At 34.6% G+C, this 18,957-nt stretch overlaps 1 protein-coding gene across 4 annotated transcripts in view; it reads right to left on the bottom strand.

The window, feature by feature from the left end:
* The window catches only part of COL19A1 (collagen type XIX alpha 1 chain), a 332,336-nt gene that overhangs the window by 158,139 nt on the left and 155,240 nt on the right, over window positions 1-18,957 (bottom strand). For all 4 annotated transcript variants that reach the window (XM_082731306.1, XM_082731307.1, XM_082731309.1 and 1 more), the window contains one exon: window positions 18,002-18,037. In XM_082731306.1, the coding sequence (XP_082587432.1) occupies window positions 18,002-18,037 (36 nt within the window). The remainder of the gene's footprint in view (window positions 1-18,001; window positions 18,038-18,957) is intronic.

Here is an 18,957-nt window from a genome sequence, read left to right as displayed (position 1 = left end):
CTTCATCTCCCATGTCCTCTATGTTATACCTTATGCTCCACAAGTAAGCAAAACCATACGATAATTGATTCTCTCTGCTTGACTTATTTCACTCAGCATAATCTCTTCTAGTCCCATCCATGTTGATACAAAAGTTGGGTATTCATCTTTTCTGATGGAGGCACAATATTCCATAGTATATATGGGCCATATCTTCTTTTTACATTCTTCTAATAATTTGCTTGAAATGTATTCACATAAATGAGAGAATGAAACCAAGAAAGGAGATAACAAGGAAAAGAAGAGGATTTGGAATCAATCAAGAAAAAAATAAATAAAAGGAGTCACAGAAAACAAACTGAGGGTTTTGGAGGGAAGGGGGTTGGGAGGTTAGGTGAGCCTGGTGGTGGGTATTAAGGAGGGCACATATTGCATGGAATACTGGATGTGGTGCATAAACAATGAATCTTGGAACACTGAAAAAATTAAATTAAATTAAATTAAATTAAATTAAATTAAATTAAAAAAAGAAAGGGAATTTTGTAGCTTATCTGGAAAGCTAGTAGTTAAGAATGTAGTAAAAGCTAGTAGCCAAGAATGAACAGGACTCCCCCAAAATAAAAGACTTAGGGAGAGAATTTGAAAAATATGGAGGATAATTACAGGGCAAAGAGATGATTAGAAACACCACAGAACAGAACAAAACAAACAAAAACAAAACTATTCAATAGAAAAAAAGCATACCACATGGCTCTACAAATACCAATATTTACATAGTCATAAAATTCTGAAAATTTTATACTTTTAAAAATAAAAGTAATAGTATAACTCTATTAACCATTCACTTGTGGCTGGGCATCTGGATTTTTTCCATTATTTTACTATCTCACACAATGATGAAATAAATAGCCTTGCACATGCATTAATTTCATAAATGAGCAAGACGATCTGTAACTAAAATTTGAAATTTTGATAAACCATATCAAATTGTCCTCCAAAGAGACTATATCCACATATACGTTCCTCAGTATGTATGAGTATGTTTCTCTACATTTTTGCCTACACACTATACTATATACTACGCACTATACTATCAAACTTTTTGATCTTTGCCAATCTTTTTTTTTTTTTTTTACTGTGGTAAGAATATTTAAAATGAGCCCTACCTTCTTAACAAATTTTTAAGTGCACAAGTATTACTAACTACAGGCACAATATTGTATAGTAGATCTCTAGAATGTATTGATCTTGTATGTCGAAACTTTACACCCACTGAGGTGCTCTGTAATTTCTCCTCCTCCTAGTTCTTGCCAACTACCCTTCATTCTACTCTGCTTCATTGAGTTTGACTATGCTAGATACTTCATAAGTGGAATCACACGGTATTAGTCCTTCTGTGACTGGCTGATTTCACTTAGCTAATACCTTTCAGGTTCTTTCATGTTATTGCATAGGGCAGGATATCCTTTTTTGTTTTTTTTTAAGATTTATTATTTTATTTCAGAGAGAGAGAGCAATCGTGGGGAGGTGCAGAAAGAAAGGGAGGGGGAAGAAGACTTCCCACTGAGTAGGGAGCCCAATGCAGGGCTCCATCTCCCCACCGGGAGATCATGACCTGAGCCCAAACCAAAAGTTGATGCTTAACAGACTGAGCCACACAGGTACTTTTATCCTTTCTAAAGGCTAAGTAATATTTTACTGTGTGTATACGCCACATTTTTATTCCTCTGTCAGGTGACATTTAGGTTGTTTCTTTATCTTAGCTATTCTATCATAGGCAAGTGAAAAGATGTTCAACATCAGTAATCAGCAGGAAAATCCAAGTTAAAACTACAATGAAAGACCATTTCACACCCGTTAGGATGGCTTCTTTAAAAGAAAAAGGTAAGTGTTGTTAAGGATGTGGAAAAATTGGAACACTTACACAGAGTTGGTGAAATGTAAAATGGTGCAATGGCTATAAAATCCAGCATGGAGGTTACTAGAAAAATGAAAAATATAACATATTATCCAGGTGTCCCACTTCTCGGTATGTATCCAAAAGAACTGAGACTACTGCCAGTATTGTAAGTGAAAATTAGTATGTCAGAGACATTGTAATTTATATTTCTCTTATTATAAGTACATTTAGATAAACTTTTTATGTTTAAAAGACATCTCGTTCTTTATTTTGTATAAATTCTGTTCACATCCTTACCCATTTTTTAAAAAATTAAGTTTATCTATATCTACATATCTATATATATCTATATTTTGAATTGCAATGCACAAATTATTTGTTTATGTGGCCACATTTACTAATTTTTTTCATATTTACTTTCTTGATTTTTTACTTTTAAAAAGTTGTTCTTTAGTAATTATTTTTAAATTTTCTATTTTTTCCAGAGCATCTAGGTGGCTGAGTTGGTTAAGCTTCTGACTTTGGCCTGGGTCATGATCTCAGGGTCCTAGGAGGGAGCCCCCTGTCTTGACTCCATGCACAGTGGGGAGTCTGCTTTTTTCTTCCTTCCCTCTCCTCAATCAAGAGTGTACACTCTCTCTCACTCAAATCAGTAAGTAAAATCCTAAAAAAAATTTCCATATTTTCCATAAGACCTTTCTGGTTTAATTTTCACCTTTAAAATTTTGATCCATCTAATATTTTTATTGGTATGGGAGTGATAAATGCATCCAATTTTGTGTTTTTTCAAATGTTAATTGTTCCCAATCTATTTACTGAAATATAACATTTATTTTATGACCCTTTCAGTTTTATTTTTAATTATGTAAACATATTAGTTTGAAGAGTACTAAATTTTTATTTAAAATACTAAATAAATTAAGACAAATAAACTTATTCTCAAAATTCTCTAATTGCATGCAGTTTCAAATTTAGCATTTGAAATAGCAAGAAATTGCTCTAATTTTTATACCCAGCAATTTATCCCTAAGTGTACAACAGATCATTACTCTTAACATAAGTGGTCCCAAATTGCACTAATCTGTCACTAATTTGGTTAATATAATGGTAATTATTATCATGTAAAATATTTTAAGATTTACTTTAGAGAGAGAGAAGGACCATGAGACAGAGAGAGAGAGAGCATGGGGGGAAGGGAAGGGTACTGGCAGAGGAAAGAAAGAGAAAATCCCAAGCAGATGTCATTCTGGACACAAAGCTCAATGTGGGGCTCGATCCCGGCCCTGAGATCACAACCTGAGCCAAAACCAAGAGTTGGACACCTACCCAACCACACCACCCAGGTACTCCCATGTAAAGTTTTTTATTTTTTTTTTTTAGTCATCATTTTGTCTTTAGATTGTACTTGTACTTGTTGGTGGCAGAACTAAGGAGATGACCTTTATAAGACTAAACTAGCCTTGTTAATTCTGTAGAACAGGTGGGAAATGCCAGGGTGGCTGCTTAAATAGTGAAATGGTTAATTCCTAATTAACAAAATCAGTGAGAACTCCCTATAAACTCAGAATTAACTATATGGTGTATTTTGGTAATTTGTACACTAAACAATGGGTAAAGTAACTGCATTGTCTATTTATGGGCTTTTTGTGGATGTTAAGTGTGATAATGTTTTTATATTGACAAAAAAGGCATTCTTGAAAATACTAAAATTCTGAGACTTAGTTTAATATATCTAAGAACTAATTCAATTTTTGTTGAAATTATACTGCAGGCCAATGGACAAGTCAATCTATATACAAATATTTTCTTAAACAGAATCTTTTGGAAATGGGTCAAGCATTTACCCTCTATAATCATATACTGAGTAAGTTAAGGCTGAGTCAATGTAACTTCAGTTCAGTGCATGCAAGTAACATTAAGAAGATTTGTCATGATGTATCACATAGACCCTCCTCCCCCAGGATATTATTCCCATGTTCCTTTTCAATCTGCTGGGTTGGTAATACGATGTGTTTTTCAAATGACCAGATTGCAATGTTATCAAAGCCAGGCACAAATGCCTTAATTTTCAAACTACCAATCAAACACTAGAAAGTTGGCATGAATGTAAATTATAATTAATGTTTTCTTAATATTTCAATGAAATGGAGTAATTAGAAAGTTATTTCTAAGCTTCTAAAAAAAAGGAGTGTATCATGGGAACAAATCAACATAATTTGAGAGTCAATGTACTAATATAAAGCTATTACAAGCACATAAATAGTGAATAAAAGGACAATACAAACAGCATTTAAAAAAAGATTCTCATATTTGCACAGAACCAAAGGGTAGAAGCCCAAGGGCAACATTTCAACATCATTACAACAAATACTTTGATGACCTCCACACACTCACAACAATAAATTAGGAAAAGAATAGAGCATTGACATTTATTGAGTACCTGCTATTGTATCAGGAATCCCACTGGCCACTTTACATAAGTGATTTAATTGAATAACTGTCAAAATAGAATTTTTCCTTCTCATAGGTGAGAAAATAAACTTCCTAGAGGTAATACTGAACATAAGTGGGGGAACCTGAGCTTTAAACTCAAATATATCTGACCCTAAAACTCAATTCTACTTCTAGTATGCTCTACTTCCACTTCCAAAGAAATATTTGGAGCATAAAATGTATTTAAATATGTATCATGTTAATCCACCAATGGGGTTTTAGGTAAATCTTAGCAGATTATTGGATCTGATAGGATCACCCTTGACATTTTTTTGATATATGAAGATATTAAACTCTTTAGAAAATATTATATTGGGAAACTAAGAAGTGTTTGTAAGACAGAACGGTGTTCCATCAGAAATGGAATGAAAAATCAACAGCATAAACTGAAGGTAAGTAAGAATAGCAAAGTCCCAGAAAGCTCCTGAGGATTAGAATTGTTCAGAGGCTGAATGAGGCAGTGGTATTGTTAGCAAATGGTGTGGTAAATAAAAGAGCAACGACCTGTTAGGATTTGTTTAAAAAGGGATACAAAGCACATTGTTGGAGATAATTCTCCATGAATCTTTGGCATTTCTGCTTGTTTTATGAGGGAGGCACTAACTGCTCTATGTTCCAAACCATCTTTTCACTTACCAGCCAAGCCACAAGGGAACCTAGAGAATTCAAAGTTAATTCTGCCCCAGCTGCCTAGATGTTCTTGTTGGCTTGATGTGGTCCTAGATCAAAAAGATAATGGCTACCTGACCAAATACGGCTCACACAGTAGTACCATTTTGGTGGCACACCAGGCTAACATAGGATACAGAATGGGTTTCTATAAGTTTTATTAAAAATGTGTCTGTTCTTGTTGATATATTGTATTGGAGTAATACTTCACATCAAGGGGAAAGAGCAGTTCAGAAACTTAAGGAACAAATCATCTGGTTTTCTAAGGTAGATCTGGATAATTTAGGGGATTTGTTCAGCTGGTTGGGTCTGGGATCCAGGGGAACATGGTTGAAATCAGTACTCTAGGTTGGCCTCATCTACCTGCTGGGAATCCTTTTAACAGTAGTCCTCATTAACTGTTAGATGGGACAAGTTGAACAGTTTTGGTCATAGCCTGCTTAAGGTTAGTAAGAGTAGCTAATGCAGTGGTATACTCAGAGAAAAATTTGCCAGGAGCCAAGACAGTGTCAAAAAGACGGGTGGATACTGGTGGGAGACAATGGGTTTTTCCATGGCTCTTTCATGTGTGTCTTGTGAGGGAGGTACTAATTGCTCTTTTCTACTTCTGTTATTATCTTTTTAAGAATGCTTATATCAAAAACCAAAGGGAAGATGTGCTCACTGTTCAGAATTTTAAAGATAATGTCTCCTTCTAGGACAAAGGGCTGTTTAAAAGTTCATTGAAAAAGATTTGGGCTCCCAAAACTTGGAGTTCCTCAGTTGTGACACCAATCCATTGCATGTGCAGCACCTATCTGGGTTACTCCTGAGGCTTGGTGGCGAGGGCAACCAGTGCAAACACGAAGCTCACACTGCCTGCTGCCGTGAGAGATAATTGCCACACCTCTGACTCATGATCTCATGTCTTCTTCCAGGATCTGTTAAATTGTGGCAGGCTAATTGTTACCTTGCAAGTGGGGTAAAATTTCATACCTTTCACAATTCTGGACACTGCTAAGTCCAACCCTTTCTCTATATTGTGGATATATCTAACTTAACTATTTTTTTTTTTTTTTACATTTAATCTCTATTCTTTCAAAATAATGTGACAAAAGAGAGGATTTATTAAAATGTTACTAGAGGGATAGATATTACATCATATATAGCTAAATGAATTAGAATTCCTGAGGAAATTGAAAGGTGAAATAATAGATTTTCACAATTTGAATGACCTTTAAAACCTTGTTTTGACCACTAAATATTAGTCAGCGACATGACCAAAATAAAATAAATAAATAAAAATAGTTGCATACTTCAGGATAGACTTGAGTTTCTTGACCTTATATCTAGGGTTTATTTGTCAAAAGAAACTTTAATAATGAATTAAACCAGAGGAGGCTTCTATTCATGTCTGCGGTATATTAAACAGAAGGTAGGATTCTTCAAATAAGGAGATAATTCCAGTTGTCCACAAATGACATGTCTCTCAAACTGACAAAATATCAATGAGGGACAGTAAGTGACATCAGGATTGCCATTGTTGAAAATAATCAATATAGGATAAGGTAACTACCTACCCTAAATTAATCACTTTTAGTTGGAGGGAGGGCGTCTGCCTTTCATTATAATGTTCGAGTCAGGGATTAAATATTCCCCCATAGATATTCTACCCGTAGGATTTGGTGATATTTTATTTTGATAATATGTTTGTCGGTGAAAAACATCTGTCTTCTGCCTATGAAGAAATTTGTATTGAGTACCTACCCTGAACCAAGTACTACAAGTCACAGGGAATGCATATGATAGAAAGGGTTGCTATGCTCATAGAGACTACACTAGAAGTAAAAAAAGAAAATACTTTGATTCAGTTTATAGTTAATAATTTCCTTCAGATGAAAAAGTTCTACCCATAAAGACACCGTGATTATACAAAAGTTGTTTTTGAACATTTCTCAGCAATTACTTCATAAAGGTCTCATTCCTATTGATACTCATTCCTATTGATGTTTTGCCTTTGAAGATTAGCATAATAACAATGAGAACACTAGCTAAACGTTAAATAGTACTTACTAGGAGCCAATCATTTTTCAGAAAGTTTTACAAATACTAATTCATTTAATCGTTACTTCAACGCTATGTAGTAGGAAATATTGTTATTCCATTTTATAGATGCTGAAAGTAGGGCACAGGGAAAAAGTCAAGTAACATGCTTAGGTTCAAACCCTGGATGAAGGGACGGGGTAACTCCTAAGCTATAATGCATGAATTTTGGGTTTGTTAAAACCAGTGGAATACTTAAGTGGAATAAATATAATTCTAATTCTAAAATACCACTTTATAGATCAATACAAGGTTCCTACCCCAAATTTTTTCATATACATAGAGTAAAAATCAATTTAACTGATTTCTATGTATATCTGACTTAAATACACACTTGTCTCCCTATAATTTTTCAAACGGCTTTTCCATTTATAATTTTCTAATGGCATTTAAGATACATTTTAATGTATATTTTCTAGATCACTGAATATCTCATCATGAAAAAACAGCTCCTTCATAAAATTCCCTACTAACTGCTAGTGTATAGCACTTTTAGGAAAAAAAGTTTTATTCTTGAACTTTAAAATACATAACGTAGAATTGTGATGAAAACAATTTGAAATGTCTTTTGAAACAGAAGCAAACTATAAACAGAAGGGCAGAAGGAGCTATTCTCAAATCATTTATCTAATGAAAGATACATAAATCACCTTCTGTCAAATGAGCTGATGGTATGTTTTTCCAAAACATAAATCTTCTTTGAGGCTGAACATAAATCTTTCTAGAGCCTTAAGCATCCACTCCCCTATATTTCGGCACAGAGTCAATAAAAATAGTTTTGTAGATAGAAATACCTTCTATTTTAATCAACTAAATCATTTATGTAAGTCTTTTGCCCATACATTAAAAAAATAATTGATTTTTAAGAATATTTGAAATCAAATCCCTTCTTTCTTCTGACCCACTAGTATCCTAAAAATCTCAATATTGAGCTGGATCAGCAGTTTTAGAAAGTTAATAGTGAATTAACTATGAATTATGCAACTTTTTAAGACAAACTTAATTCAAATTCAGGCAATTCATAGAAAGACCATATAAATAATTCAGATTTTGCTATGTAAGGGATTTTAAATAATCTTAATGGAATTGCCTATTAATTGCTATGCTACAGCACATATATTTATGTGTAGATCTCAATATGTATGGTATACATATGCTGTAGATGATATATTTATTCAAGTCAAAACTAAAAGAAATTATGTTCTGTGGTATTTAACAAGAACTTTTCTATTTCATTCACCTAACAGGAGATAGTTATAGTTTCTTAGGAATTTTAGTAAGAAAACACTATTTTGTAGTTGTCTGTGATTTAAATGTATTTAAACTAAGTAACTGTTTAAATTATAACATAAGGATTCGAGTAAAAAATGATTTCCTCTTAAATAACTGTATTCATGTAATACTGACATAACTACAGTTATACAAATACAAGTAGACTATATGCTAACTGCAAATGATCAGTGTGAAAATGATCAATCTTAAACAACTGTTTGCTTTTTCATAAATCAAATAGGTTCTAGGGAAGGCAACAACACAAGGTTTGTTTCTGTGTTCCCAGCACCTAGCACAGTATTCCACACATAAGCATTCAGATCAAAGGGGAGAGAAACGGAGGGAATGGGCCACAGCATCCACTGAACTGATCATTATTGTATTTTCAACACATTAATTTTGAAAGAAAGAAAAACCCTATCTCAAGGTTTCCTTTATGTGAATACTATATGATTTGTTTGTGGAGGCCACCTGTTAATTTGTGTGTCATCTGATTTACAAATGACCAGCTGAGATTTTTCTCTCAGTTGCATATGGTATTTAAGGTAGTTTCAATAGGGTCAGATCTGTGTTCCTTCTCTGTGCCTAATTTTCCCTTATGCTAGATTTATCCAGGTCCCAAGGGACTGGCTTTTTAGTAAGCATGTCTAAGACACTTCTGCTGTTGACTGACTTAACCTTTGGCTTCTATGTCAACATTTGGTGCCATCTGGATGAGTATTTAATAACTCCCCAAAGGGACAGAGCCAGAGTAACATAGTCATTTTCCTGAGAACTAAAATTAATGGATATATTCCATGAAATAACACTGTTCTACCTTCCTTCATCTGTCTCTTCTAATAGGACATGCAGAGGCCAAAGAGAAAAGAGGGAAGAAGTCAGAGGTGTTAGCCAACTGCCTTATTTCAATCACATTCCCTGCCTCACTTCTGAAGCTTCAGTTAGGGATTTTGGCAAAACTTGACTGTAAAAACAGCAGTATGTTTTTTATATGAGGAATGTCTGTTAATAGTGTATAATAGTAAGAACATAGAAGATATGCAACAATGATAAGAAGTTATATGTAAAGACACACAATTATACATAAAGAAGTTATATTTAAAGTTATTGACTTCAAATGACAAAGAAGCAAATAATTTGCAGTAATTTCACTTGCACATTAAATGTAAGGATTTATATCTAGTATTTAAATGTAAAGTAGTGCTGGCAGGATGAGGAGAAAGGGCCCTCTTGCACTGTTGATGGGAATGCAAATTGTTGTTGTCGTTCTGGAGAACCATATGGAGGGTCCTCAAAAAGTTAAAGATAGAACTACAATCCAGCACTGGCACTGCTAGGTATTTACCCAAAGAAAACAAAAGCACTTATTCAAAGTGTTACATGCACCCTGGTGTTTATAGCAGCATTGTCAACAGTAGTCAAATTATGGAAAGAGCCCAAATGTCCATCAATTAATGAATGCATAAAGAAGATGTGGTATATATAAATATAATGGGATATTATTCAGCCATCAAAAAGAATGAAATCTTGCCATTTGCAAGCACAAGGATGGAGCTAAAGCATAATATACTAAGTGAAATAAGTCAGTCCAAGAAAGATAAATACCATGATTTCACTCATATGTGGAATTTAAGAAATGAACATGGGAGGAAATAGAGAGACAAGCCAGAAAACAGACTCTTAACTATGGAGAACAAGCTAATAGTTACTAGAGGGGAGGTGGATGGGGGATGGGTTAAACAGGTGATGGGTACTAAGGAGGGCATTTGTGATGAGCACTGGGTCTTGTACATAAATGATGAATCACTGAATTCTACTCCAGAAACTAATACTGCTTTGGATGTTAACTAACTGGAATGTAAATAAAAACTTTTTAAAAAAAAGTAAAAACTGGTGTAAAATGTCACACTTAAAATAACATAAATAAACCACAAAACCTCTGTAATAGAGGATTTTTTATATTAAAATCTTAATGTTTCAGAATAATTTAGTAGAAGCTACTTTTACATAAATTTGCATTATGATCTTAGATAAATTGCATTTTGATCAAAGAAATTTGAATGTTATTATGATTTTTTTTATTCAGTGTTGGTTTTAGTTCATGCAAATAAACATCTGCTTTGTAAATGATAAATATCAAACAAAAGAGATATGTTAAATTTATCAGTAAATCACACCCCCCATTTTATTGGAATATAATTGACATATAACATTGTCTTAGTTTAAGATATAGAACCTGATGATTTGATACATGTGTATATAATCAAACACTTACCACAATAAGATTAGTTAACACTCTGTCAACTCACATAAGTACATTTTGTGTATGTGTGCTGATAATTTAAGATCTAATTTCTTAGCAACTTTCAAGTATTGTTAACTATTGTCATCATGCTGTGCGTTAGATCCCCAGAACTTAGCCATCTTATAATTGGAAGTTCGACCAACATCTCTCCATTTCCCCCATCCCCTATCCCTAGCAACCACCAGTCCACTCACTGTTCCTATGAATTCTGTTTCATTAGATTCTACATATAAGTGAGAACATGAGTATCCATCTTTCTCTGACTTATTTCACTCTGCATAATGCCTTCAAGGTCCATCCATGCTGTTGCTAATGACAGGATTTCCTTCTTTTTATGGCTGAATAATTATACACATATACTGCACACATTACATGTTCTTTATCTACTCATCTGTTGAAGGATGAGTAGGGTTGTTTCCACGTTCTGGCTATTGTGAATCTACGAGCTTCATGAATTCAAGTGTCCAACTTTCTCTCCAGCTTTGGGAATTTTTCAACCATTATTTCTTTAAATAAGCTTTCTACCCATTTCTCCTCTCTTCTCTTTTTGGTACTCCAATAATGCATAGATAATTTCTATTAATGATATACCATATTTCATGTAGGCTTTCTTTTCTCGTTTTCATTCTTTTTTCTGTTCTGTTCTGACTGGACTTGGCTTCTACTTGACAGATTCTTTCTTCTGCTTGTCTGTTGTATGCTCTCAACTACATTTTCTTTTCATTTCATTTACTAGAGTCTTCAGCTCCAGGATTTATCTGGTTCTTTTTTATGATTTCTCTCTCATTTTGTTCATGTATTATTTTCCTGATTTCATTGAACTGTCTTTCTTGTAAGCTCATTGAACTATCTTAAAACTACTTTGAATTCTTAATTAGGAAAATTGTATATCTCTATTTCTTTGGGATCTGTTATTGCAAAATTATTGCATTCTTTGGTAATGTTATGTTTCCTTGATTTTTAGTGTTCCTTGAAGTCTTTTGTTGTCTTCATATTTTTTTTAAATTTTAAGATTTTATTTCTTTGTCAGAGAGAGCAAGAAAGAGAGCACAAGCACGGGGGAGACAGAGAAGCCCGAAGTGGGGCTCAATCCCAGGACCACTCACTAGTTCTCTGCAAAGGCTCATTCCTGCTGCCCTTGGGAGCATACACATGAAGCTGGCCATGAGGTTGGTATCTGTGGAGGTGAGGTGCATGGAGCTTTGGAGGTGCCTGTGGGCCATTAGGGGGAGAATCAAAGATGAGGAATGCCCAGAGGCTTGTGAGTGAGTTTCCTAATGGAGTCTAGGGTATGTACACTCAGTGGGATTCACATTGCTTTGGTGCCCTCTGAGAGCTCTACCTGCTCTTTTTTCCCCAGGGTTACCCACCCTATCACACAGCACATCTCAGTATTTTGGATGAGGCAAGAAGGAAGTGAGTTTCTTTGGCAGCGTCCTGCATCGCTGGGACAGGTGAGTTCTCATTCTCAAGCTCTCACTTTCCCCAACAGGAGAAATCAAGGGCTGAAAAGGTGTCTCTTGGCATTGAGCTGTGCAGCCATGGGGAGGGCTGATGCATGTAGATTGAAACTGTTCTTTCACTCTTCTCAGATTTCTTTGCTTCAGTGGTATGCGGGAACTTTTCCCCTAGACCCCACTAGACTTCTTTATGGACTTCCACAAAGCTATCTTATCCACGGTGATTGTCTAAATTGATGTTCTTTAGGAGGAATATGGTAGAAAATACTTATTCCACTATGACAACAATTTCCAGTAATTCACTTGTTAAGTGTCATTGTGGCACTCATTCTAGGTATGGTGGCAACCAAATAAGCTTCAGAAAAAGGTGATTTGATGATATTTTTAAAATGAGAATTTTAAAATGTACATGTACATGCAAAATTTATTTATAAGGGAATAATTCTTTTGTTGTTAATAAGCAGTTGCTTAGAGAATTTCTGCTGGAATCATGGTACAATCTGATTTTATTTGGTTTCTATTTGTGCTATTGAAAGCAAAAGTCCCAAATTATAGCAACTGATTTAATATTTTCATGGATTAGCTGCCAAATTTGACATTTTAGTTAAACAAAGTGCTGAGAGATGAGTAATAAATCAGGCAAGATAAGGTAAAACCTAAAACTGTAGATCAAAGACTTTTGTTTCAATTCATACTTTTGTGTCAGAATCAAGTCATAGGAATCACAGATTTATTCTATTTGGCTCAGATTTATTCTATTTGCTCTTTTTTTAATGTTATAAAAAATTGACTTCAGAGAACTTCAATAAACAAATGACCATAAAACAATAAAAATGGAATAAGCAGCACAAAAATTTTGTGACAAAGAAAACATCAGTCCAAATTACTTCACCAAAATCATTATATAAGAGCTGATTCTTATTTTTATACAAACTAAGATAAAGAGAGATAATAAATGGAATCAATGAGGTTAAAAAGCAAAGATTAAAATACCTACAAAGACAAGATTCATTAAACATCACTTTTTTTTTTTTTTCCTTCAGGACACACTATGTGCTAAACCCTGTTCTGTGTGCTTGGAATTCAACAATGAACAAAAGTCACAGAGAACCTTTGCCTCTCATGGGATTAATAGTCAAATGTAGAGTAATATTGACAACAAATATAATAAATATATAATATAAATATAATAGGCATTTTAAGTGATACATTAGAAAGTAATAAATGCTATAGAGAAAGTGAAAAAAATGCAGCACTAATGGGTGTTAGAAATTCTGTGTTTCTGTGTGTGTATGCGTGTAGGGCAGTTCAATGTGGTCATTGTTAAAACTTAAAGGAAGTAGCTATGCTCCTTGCTAGAGCAGGAAGGAGAAACAGCAAAGCAAACCTCAAGTGGGGGTGTGCCAGGCTTGAATTAAGTGCAAGAATGCCATTGTTGCGGAATAAAGTTACCGAAAAGAGCAGAATGAGAGATGAAGTCAGAAATGCAGCAAGAGTTGAATCTGGGAGACCTTGTAGGCTAGGCCATTGTATAGATTTGGGCTTTTACTATGAGTCAAATTGAGAAACACTGGAGATTTTGAACAGAAACTTGATGAGGGAAGCTTCCTGGCTTCCGTGTTTCCGTAAAACTCAAGGAGATCAAAGGAAGAAGTAGGGAGTCCGTTAACTGGGTACCGAAATGTGAGAGTAAGTCAGATTCAGATATATATCGAAGGTAAGGCAAATAGAATAAATAATCTGTAAAGCCGATTCACTTGTGTTCACAGATGTAAAGTTTCTAAGTACATGAAAAATAATCCAGCACTGTATAAAAAAAATTATCATGGACAAAAATTTCCCAAGTTAGGTGAAATACATACATTTACAGATCAAAGAAGCTCAGGAAAAGCAGGAAAAATCTTAAGATAAGCACACCTACATCAGATGATCTGTGTACGTCTAATGGACAATACGGGAAAGGAACCACTAATCTATGGAATGAAGCAACAAGTCTGCAGTGCAACTGGCAGCCGAATGCTAAGCCCTGTGACTCAAAGTGTGGTCTGAGGATCAGCAGCACCTGCACCCCCAGTTAGAAATGTAGAATATCACACGTACAAGGACTTAATCAAATAAAATAGATATACAAACAAGACCCCTGAATGTTCTTGGGCACAATAAATTCTGAGAAGCATTAAGACACCTGAGTTCACTGCAGTTCTTGAATGGCTGGGATAAGTCTGTAATTAAAGGTGTCTTCCTAGTCCTAAATCCTCCACTTAACCAAGCAGACTTCAATCCTAATTTAGTTTTACTAGTGTGCCTCCCTAATGGAAAGAGACATTTCTTTATTACGATGCATTAGGTTGGATTTCAGACGAAAGTCAGACTTCTTTAAAAGTCTAAAAGAATTTTTTGAATAGGAAGAAAGCTTGTTCCATTCCATTGCCCATATACAACAACTTTCAATTACAGCTGCATATTTAGAACTACCCCAGGAGATTTAAAACATACTGGTCCACACCAGATCTACTGAATTTTAATTTCTGGGGGTGGAGCCACAGATTGGTAAGTTTTAAAGCTCTCTGGTGAATTTACTGTGCAATTAGCTTTGAGAACCACTATGAATGAGTTCTCAGTTTATTGACTCATAAAAAATGCCTCCTTTATTCTGAATATAGCGGAGTCAATATAGCTTTCAAGTTTATCTTCCTTGAAAACTGTTATCAATCACTTCATTAAAATGTATTAATCTACATCATAAAATCAATTAAACAGTTAGTACATGGTAAGGTGGTATGCATTTTGCTTCATCCCTATTTCATATTTAACAGTCAATTGTTTTTTTTAAGAATTTTTAAAGTATTTATTTAATTTCCAAGTTTTCATTCATTCATTCTTTCACTCATTCAGTTTTTTAGGAGTGAGTGGGAGCATGAGCTCGGGGGCAGGAGGAGGGGATGGAGAGGAGTAGAAAGAGAGAGAATCTTAAGTAGGCTCCACACCCAGAGTGGAGCCTGACACAGGGCTTGATCTCATGACCCTGAGATCATGACCTGAGCTGAAATCAAAAGTCGGATGCTTAACTAAGCCACCCAGATGCCCCCAATTTTTTATTTAAATTCCAGTTAGTTAAGATTCAGTATAATATTAGTTTCAGGTGTAGGATTTAGTAATTCATCACTTACATACGATACCCAGTGCTCATCACAAGTTCACTCCCTAATGCCCATCACCTATTTCACCTATCTCCTCACCCACTTCCCCTCCAATAACCCTCAGTTTGTTCTCTATAGTTAAGAGTCTATCTCCTGGTTTGCCTCTTTTTTTTTTTTTTTTAACTCTTATGTTCACATGTTTTGTTTCTTAAATTCCACATATGAATGAAACCATATGGTATTTGTCCTTCTTGGACTAAGTTATTTCACTTAGTATAATGCTCTTTAGCTCCATTCATGTCATTGCAAATGGCAAGAGTCCATTTTTTATGGCTGAATAATATTCCATTACACACACACACCCCACATTCTCTTTATCCATTCATCAGCTGATGGACATTTGGGCTCTTTACATAATTTGGCTATTGTTGATAATGCTGTTGCAAACAACAAGATGTGTGTGTCCCTTCGAGTTAATATTTTTGTAACCTTTGGGTGAGTGCCGAGTAATACAATTGCTGGATCACAGGGAGTTGTAGTTTTAACTTTCTGGGGAACCTCCACTCTCCAGAGTGGCTGCACCAGTTTGCATTCCCACCAACAGTGTAAGAGGGTTCCCTTCTCTCCACAACCTCACCAACAACTGTTGTTTCCTATGTTGTTAATTTTAGCCATTCTGACCGGTCTGAGGTGGTATCTCATCGTGGTTTTGATGTGTACTTCCCTGATGATGAGTGATGTTGAGCATCTTTTCATGTGTCTGTTGGGCATCTGTATGTCTTCTTTGGAAAAATGTCTATTCAGGTCTCTGCCCATTTTTAAACAGTTGATAATGTTAATAAAGTTATGACATAAGCATAAAACTAGTAATATCCAAATAATGCTAATATTTAACTATGAAATAAAACAGTTCATTTCACAGTGGCTTTGCCTTGTTATATTTTTATGTACAAATTCACTTGTACTCCCTCAGTGTCTGCCAGCTAAAGAGTACAGGGACATCTTTAAGGTGTTATTTGGTAGGAAGACAATAACTGTTATTAAAAATCCATAAAATAGGGACGCCTGGGTGGCTCAGTTGGTTAAGTGTCCGACTCTTGATTTTGGCTCAGGTCCTGATCTCAAAGTCATGAGGCCAAGCCTAGTTTTGGGCTCTACTCTGGATGTGGAGCCTACTTACGATTCCTTCTCTCCTTCTCCCTTTGCACAGGCACTCTCCCTCTCCACCTCTTAAAAAAAGAAAATCCATAAAATATATCTATCCCAATACAGTTTTCTGGGTAAGAGGCCAAAACTGCATTATCAGATGAAATGATAAACAAAGACTCCATTTTGCCCTTCAAACACAAGTTAGAAAGGACTAGGAAATCAGATAACTAAGTGGAGTGGGTGAACATGGAACTTACAAAAGAAAGCATGTGACTTAAATAAAATAAGCAGGCTTAAGTCTAAATCACTGCCAAATATTTTTAAAAATAAACTCCACAAAGTATAAAAAGGCTGACTAATATGCAGTTAAAACCACCTCTCAAATAGTTTTCATTTCCACTTTGAAAATAAAAGCTTCAAGCACAGAATTCCATTGTAAATGGAATTTGGTTATTTCTAACTAAGTCATGTGTTTGAGTCCTTAGATTTTTTTCATTTATAAAGAAATATTTGTCCCTTAAGAAAGCACTGCAAAAATTATTTGCATAAGACATTATTAAGGTATTGTTCAGAATGACATTTCCAAGTACAAAGATAAATATGAACGTTATCAAAGCCACACAGTTGTTGAGATTACTGTGCTGCCTTGTTGGGAAGAGCTCAACACAGATGCTAGAAGATTTCTTTTTAAACCTGACCTTCTGTGATCAGAATTGGTCTGAAAACCAATGATTTCAAGTCTTAATTTATGTCATTAGATAATATCAACATAAAACTCAAGAGACCTCAGGCTACAAGTGATCTTATTTAAGAAAGTTTCCTTTTTCCTACTAAGCTTAGTCATTGTTAGACCAAGCCTTTAAGTTAAATGAGAGCCTTTAATGTCTTATGAAGAAAATCTATAGCAGTAAATTATATCCAAATATAAAGTCATTATATATTTATGATTAAGTGCTTAATAAATGATGAACCATTTAATTGAGAACAATCCCATTATGTGCACATTAGAAACTTTTCTCATAAATCTGTTACAGAAATATCAGCCTTTTATCACTTGTAAATCTTAGAAGCTAATCACAAGGGAAAAAGCAATTGTCTTGGACAGGTTTTGGGGAATGGAACAATCAGTTTAAACAGGTAGCTGTTTTTAATCCATTGGGCAATTATAGTTTATTTTGTTCTTTTACAGTTTTTAGAATAAGTAGAACAGTCTCTGCTTCCATTAACTTTAAATGTCTTGTTAAGAATGTATAATCAAACATTCTAGGGGCACAATTATGAACCATATGGAGGGTAGAGAAAATTGTTCAGGACTGGCACCGCCTCCAGACTTTCCTCGTAACTACTGGTATGACCTCGGGTTACGTATTTCACTGATGTGGGCACAGCTGCCCCATCTTTAAAATCTGGAGGTTTGGCTAGATCTACTCTAAGGTCACTTTCATTTCTCAAAATATCCTAAAGCTTAAATTTTGGTTTAGTCATGATGTAGTGTGAATAATGAAGAGGATAACATATTTCAATTTTGAATTCTGATCTCAGGAATACTTACAGTTAAGGCTGGTGGTCCTGGAGGTCCTGTATCTCCCTAAAATAGATTTTTAAAAGTTGCCGTTACTAATAATCTTTTCTTGCACATTTTATTTATAAGTGTTCTGAATGAACAGAAGCAATATATAGATAAATTCTGAAGGAGAAAATAGAATTTCATCTTGATAGGAGTCTCTGCACAATGAAAAACGTATCATGTGCTTTAAACTCTCATGATATAAATACCACCTTGTGCACCCCCATGCTTTCTGCAGAACTTGTTTTGAAAAGCTAAAATAATCTAATTTTCTATTCTTTTGTCTACTAACCCAAAATTAGAAAGAATATCTCTTCAAATATGGTTACTTGCCAATGGAGCAGCTGGGAAGTGTCACAACGACAGATAATTTTTCTGACAAAGTTAGTATGAGGATCAGCAGAAATAATAAGTGCATCTCCCCACTTCATGCCTCCCAGCTGCAAGCAGCAGTCCCATTGCCTCTTACAAAGCTCTGCTAAACTGACGTTGCATTTGCCGTCAATTTTAAGAGGTTTTTGTCTATAATAACGTATTTTTAAATACCAAAATTGTTTCACTGACCTAAGTGAATACAAATTACCAGGTGGATATATTAAGAAGCTTTTAAAAATCTTTATAAAATGGCTCATCTAAAAATTTACTATTTTCTGTCTTATATATTGCCTCTATGCTTTTTTGTATATCAGGACTCCTATTTATTTAATAAGAACTCTTAATCATTAAGATCAAAAATCATTGCTATAAGACTTTTTAGGTGGACATTATGGAGACCTTATACCTTGTAGTATGAAGCTCGGAGATACGTTCTCATGTTGAGAGTATCTCTGTAACTTTTTCTTTACTCCTCTAACATAGTCATCTCAAAATTTAAGGCTTAGTATTGAGTAATCATTACTTTTTGGAACAATTGAATAAAAATAGCCAATACTCGTTAAGGA

The sequence above is a fragment of the Mustela nivalis genome (assembly GCF_964662115.1).
Source record: "Mustela nivalis genome assembly, chromosome: 5".
Classification (NCBI taxonomy): domain Eukaryota; kingdom Metazoa; phylum Chordata; class Mammalia; order Carnivora; family Mustelidae; genus Mustela; species Mustela nivalis.
This window is presented reverse-complemented; position numbering and strand designations above follow the sequence as displayed.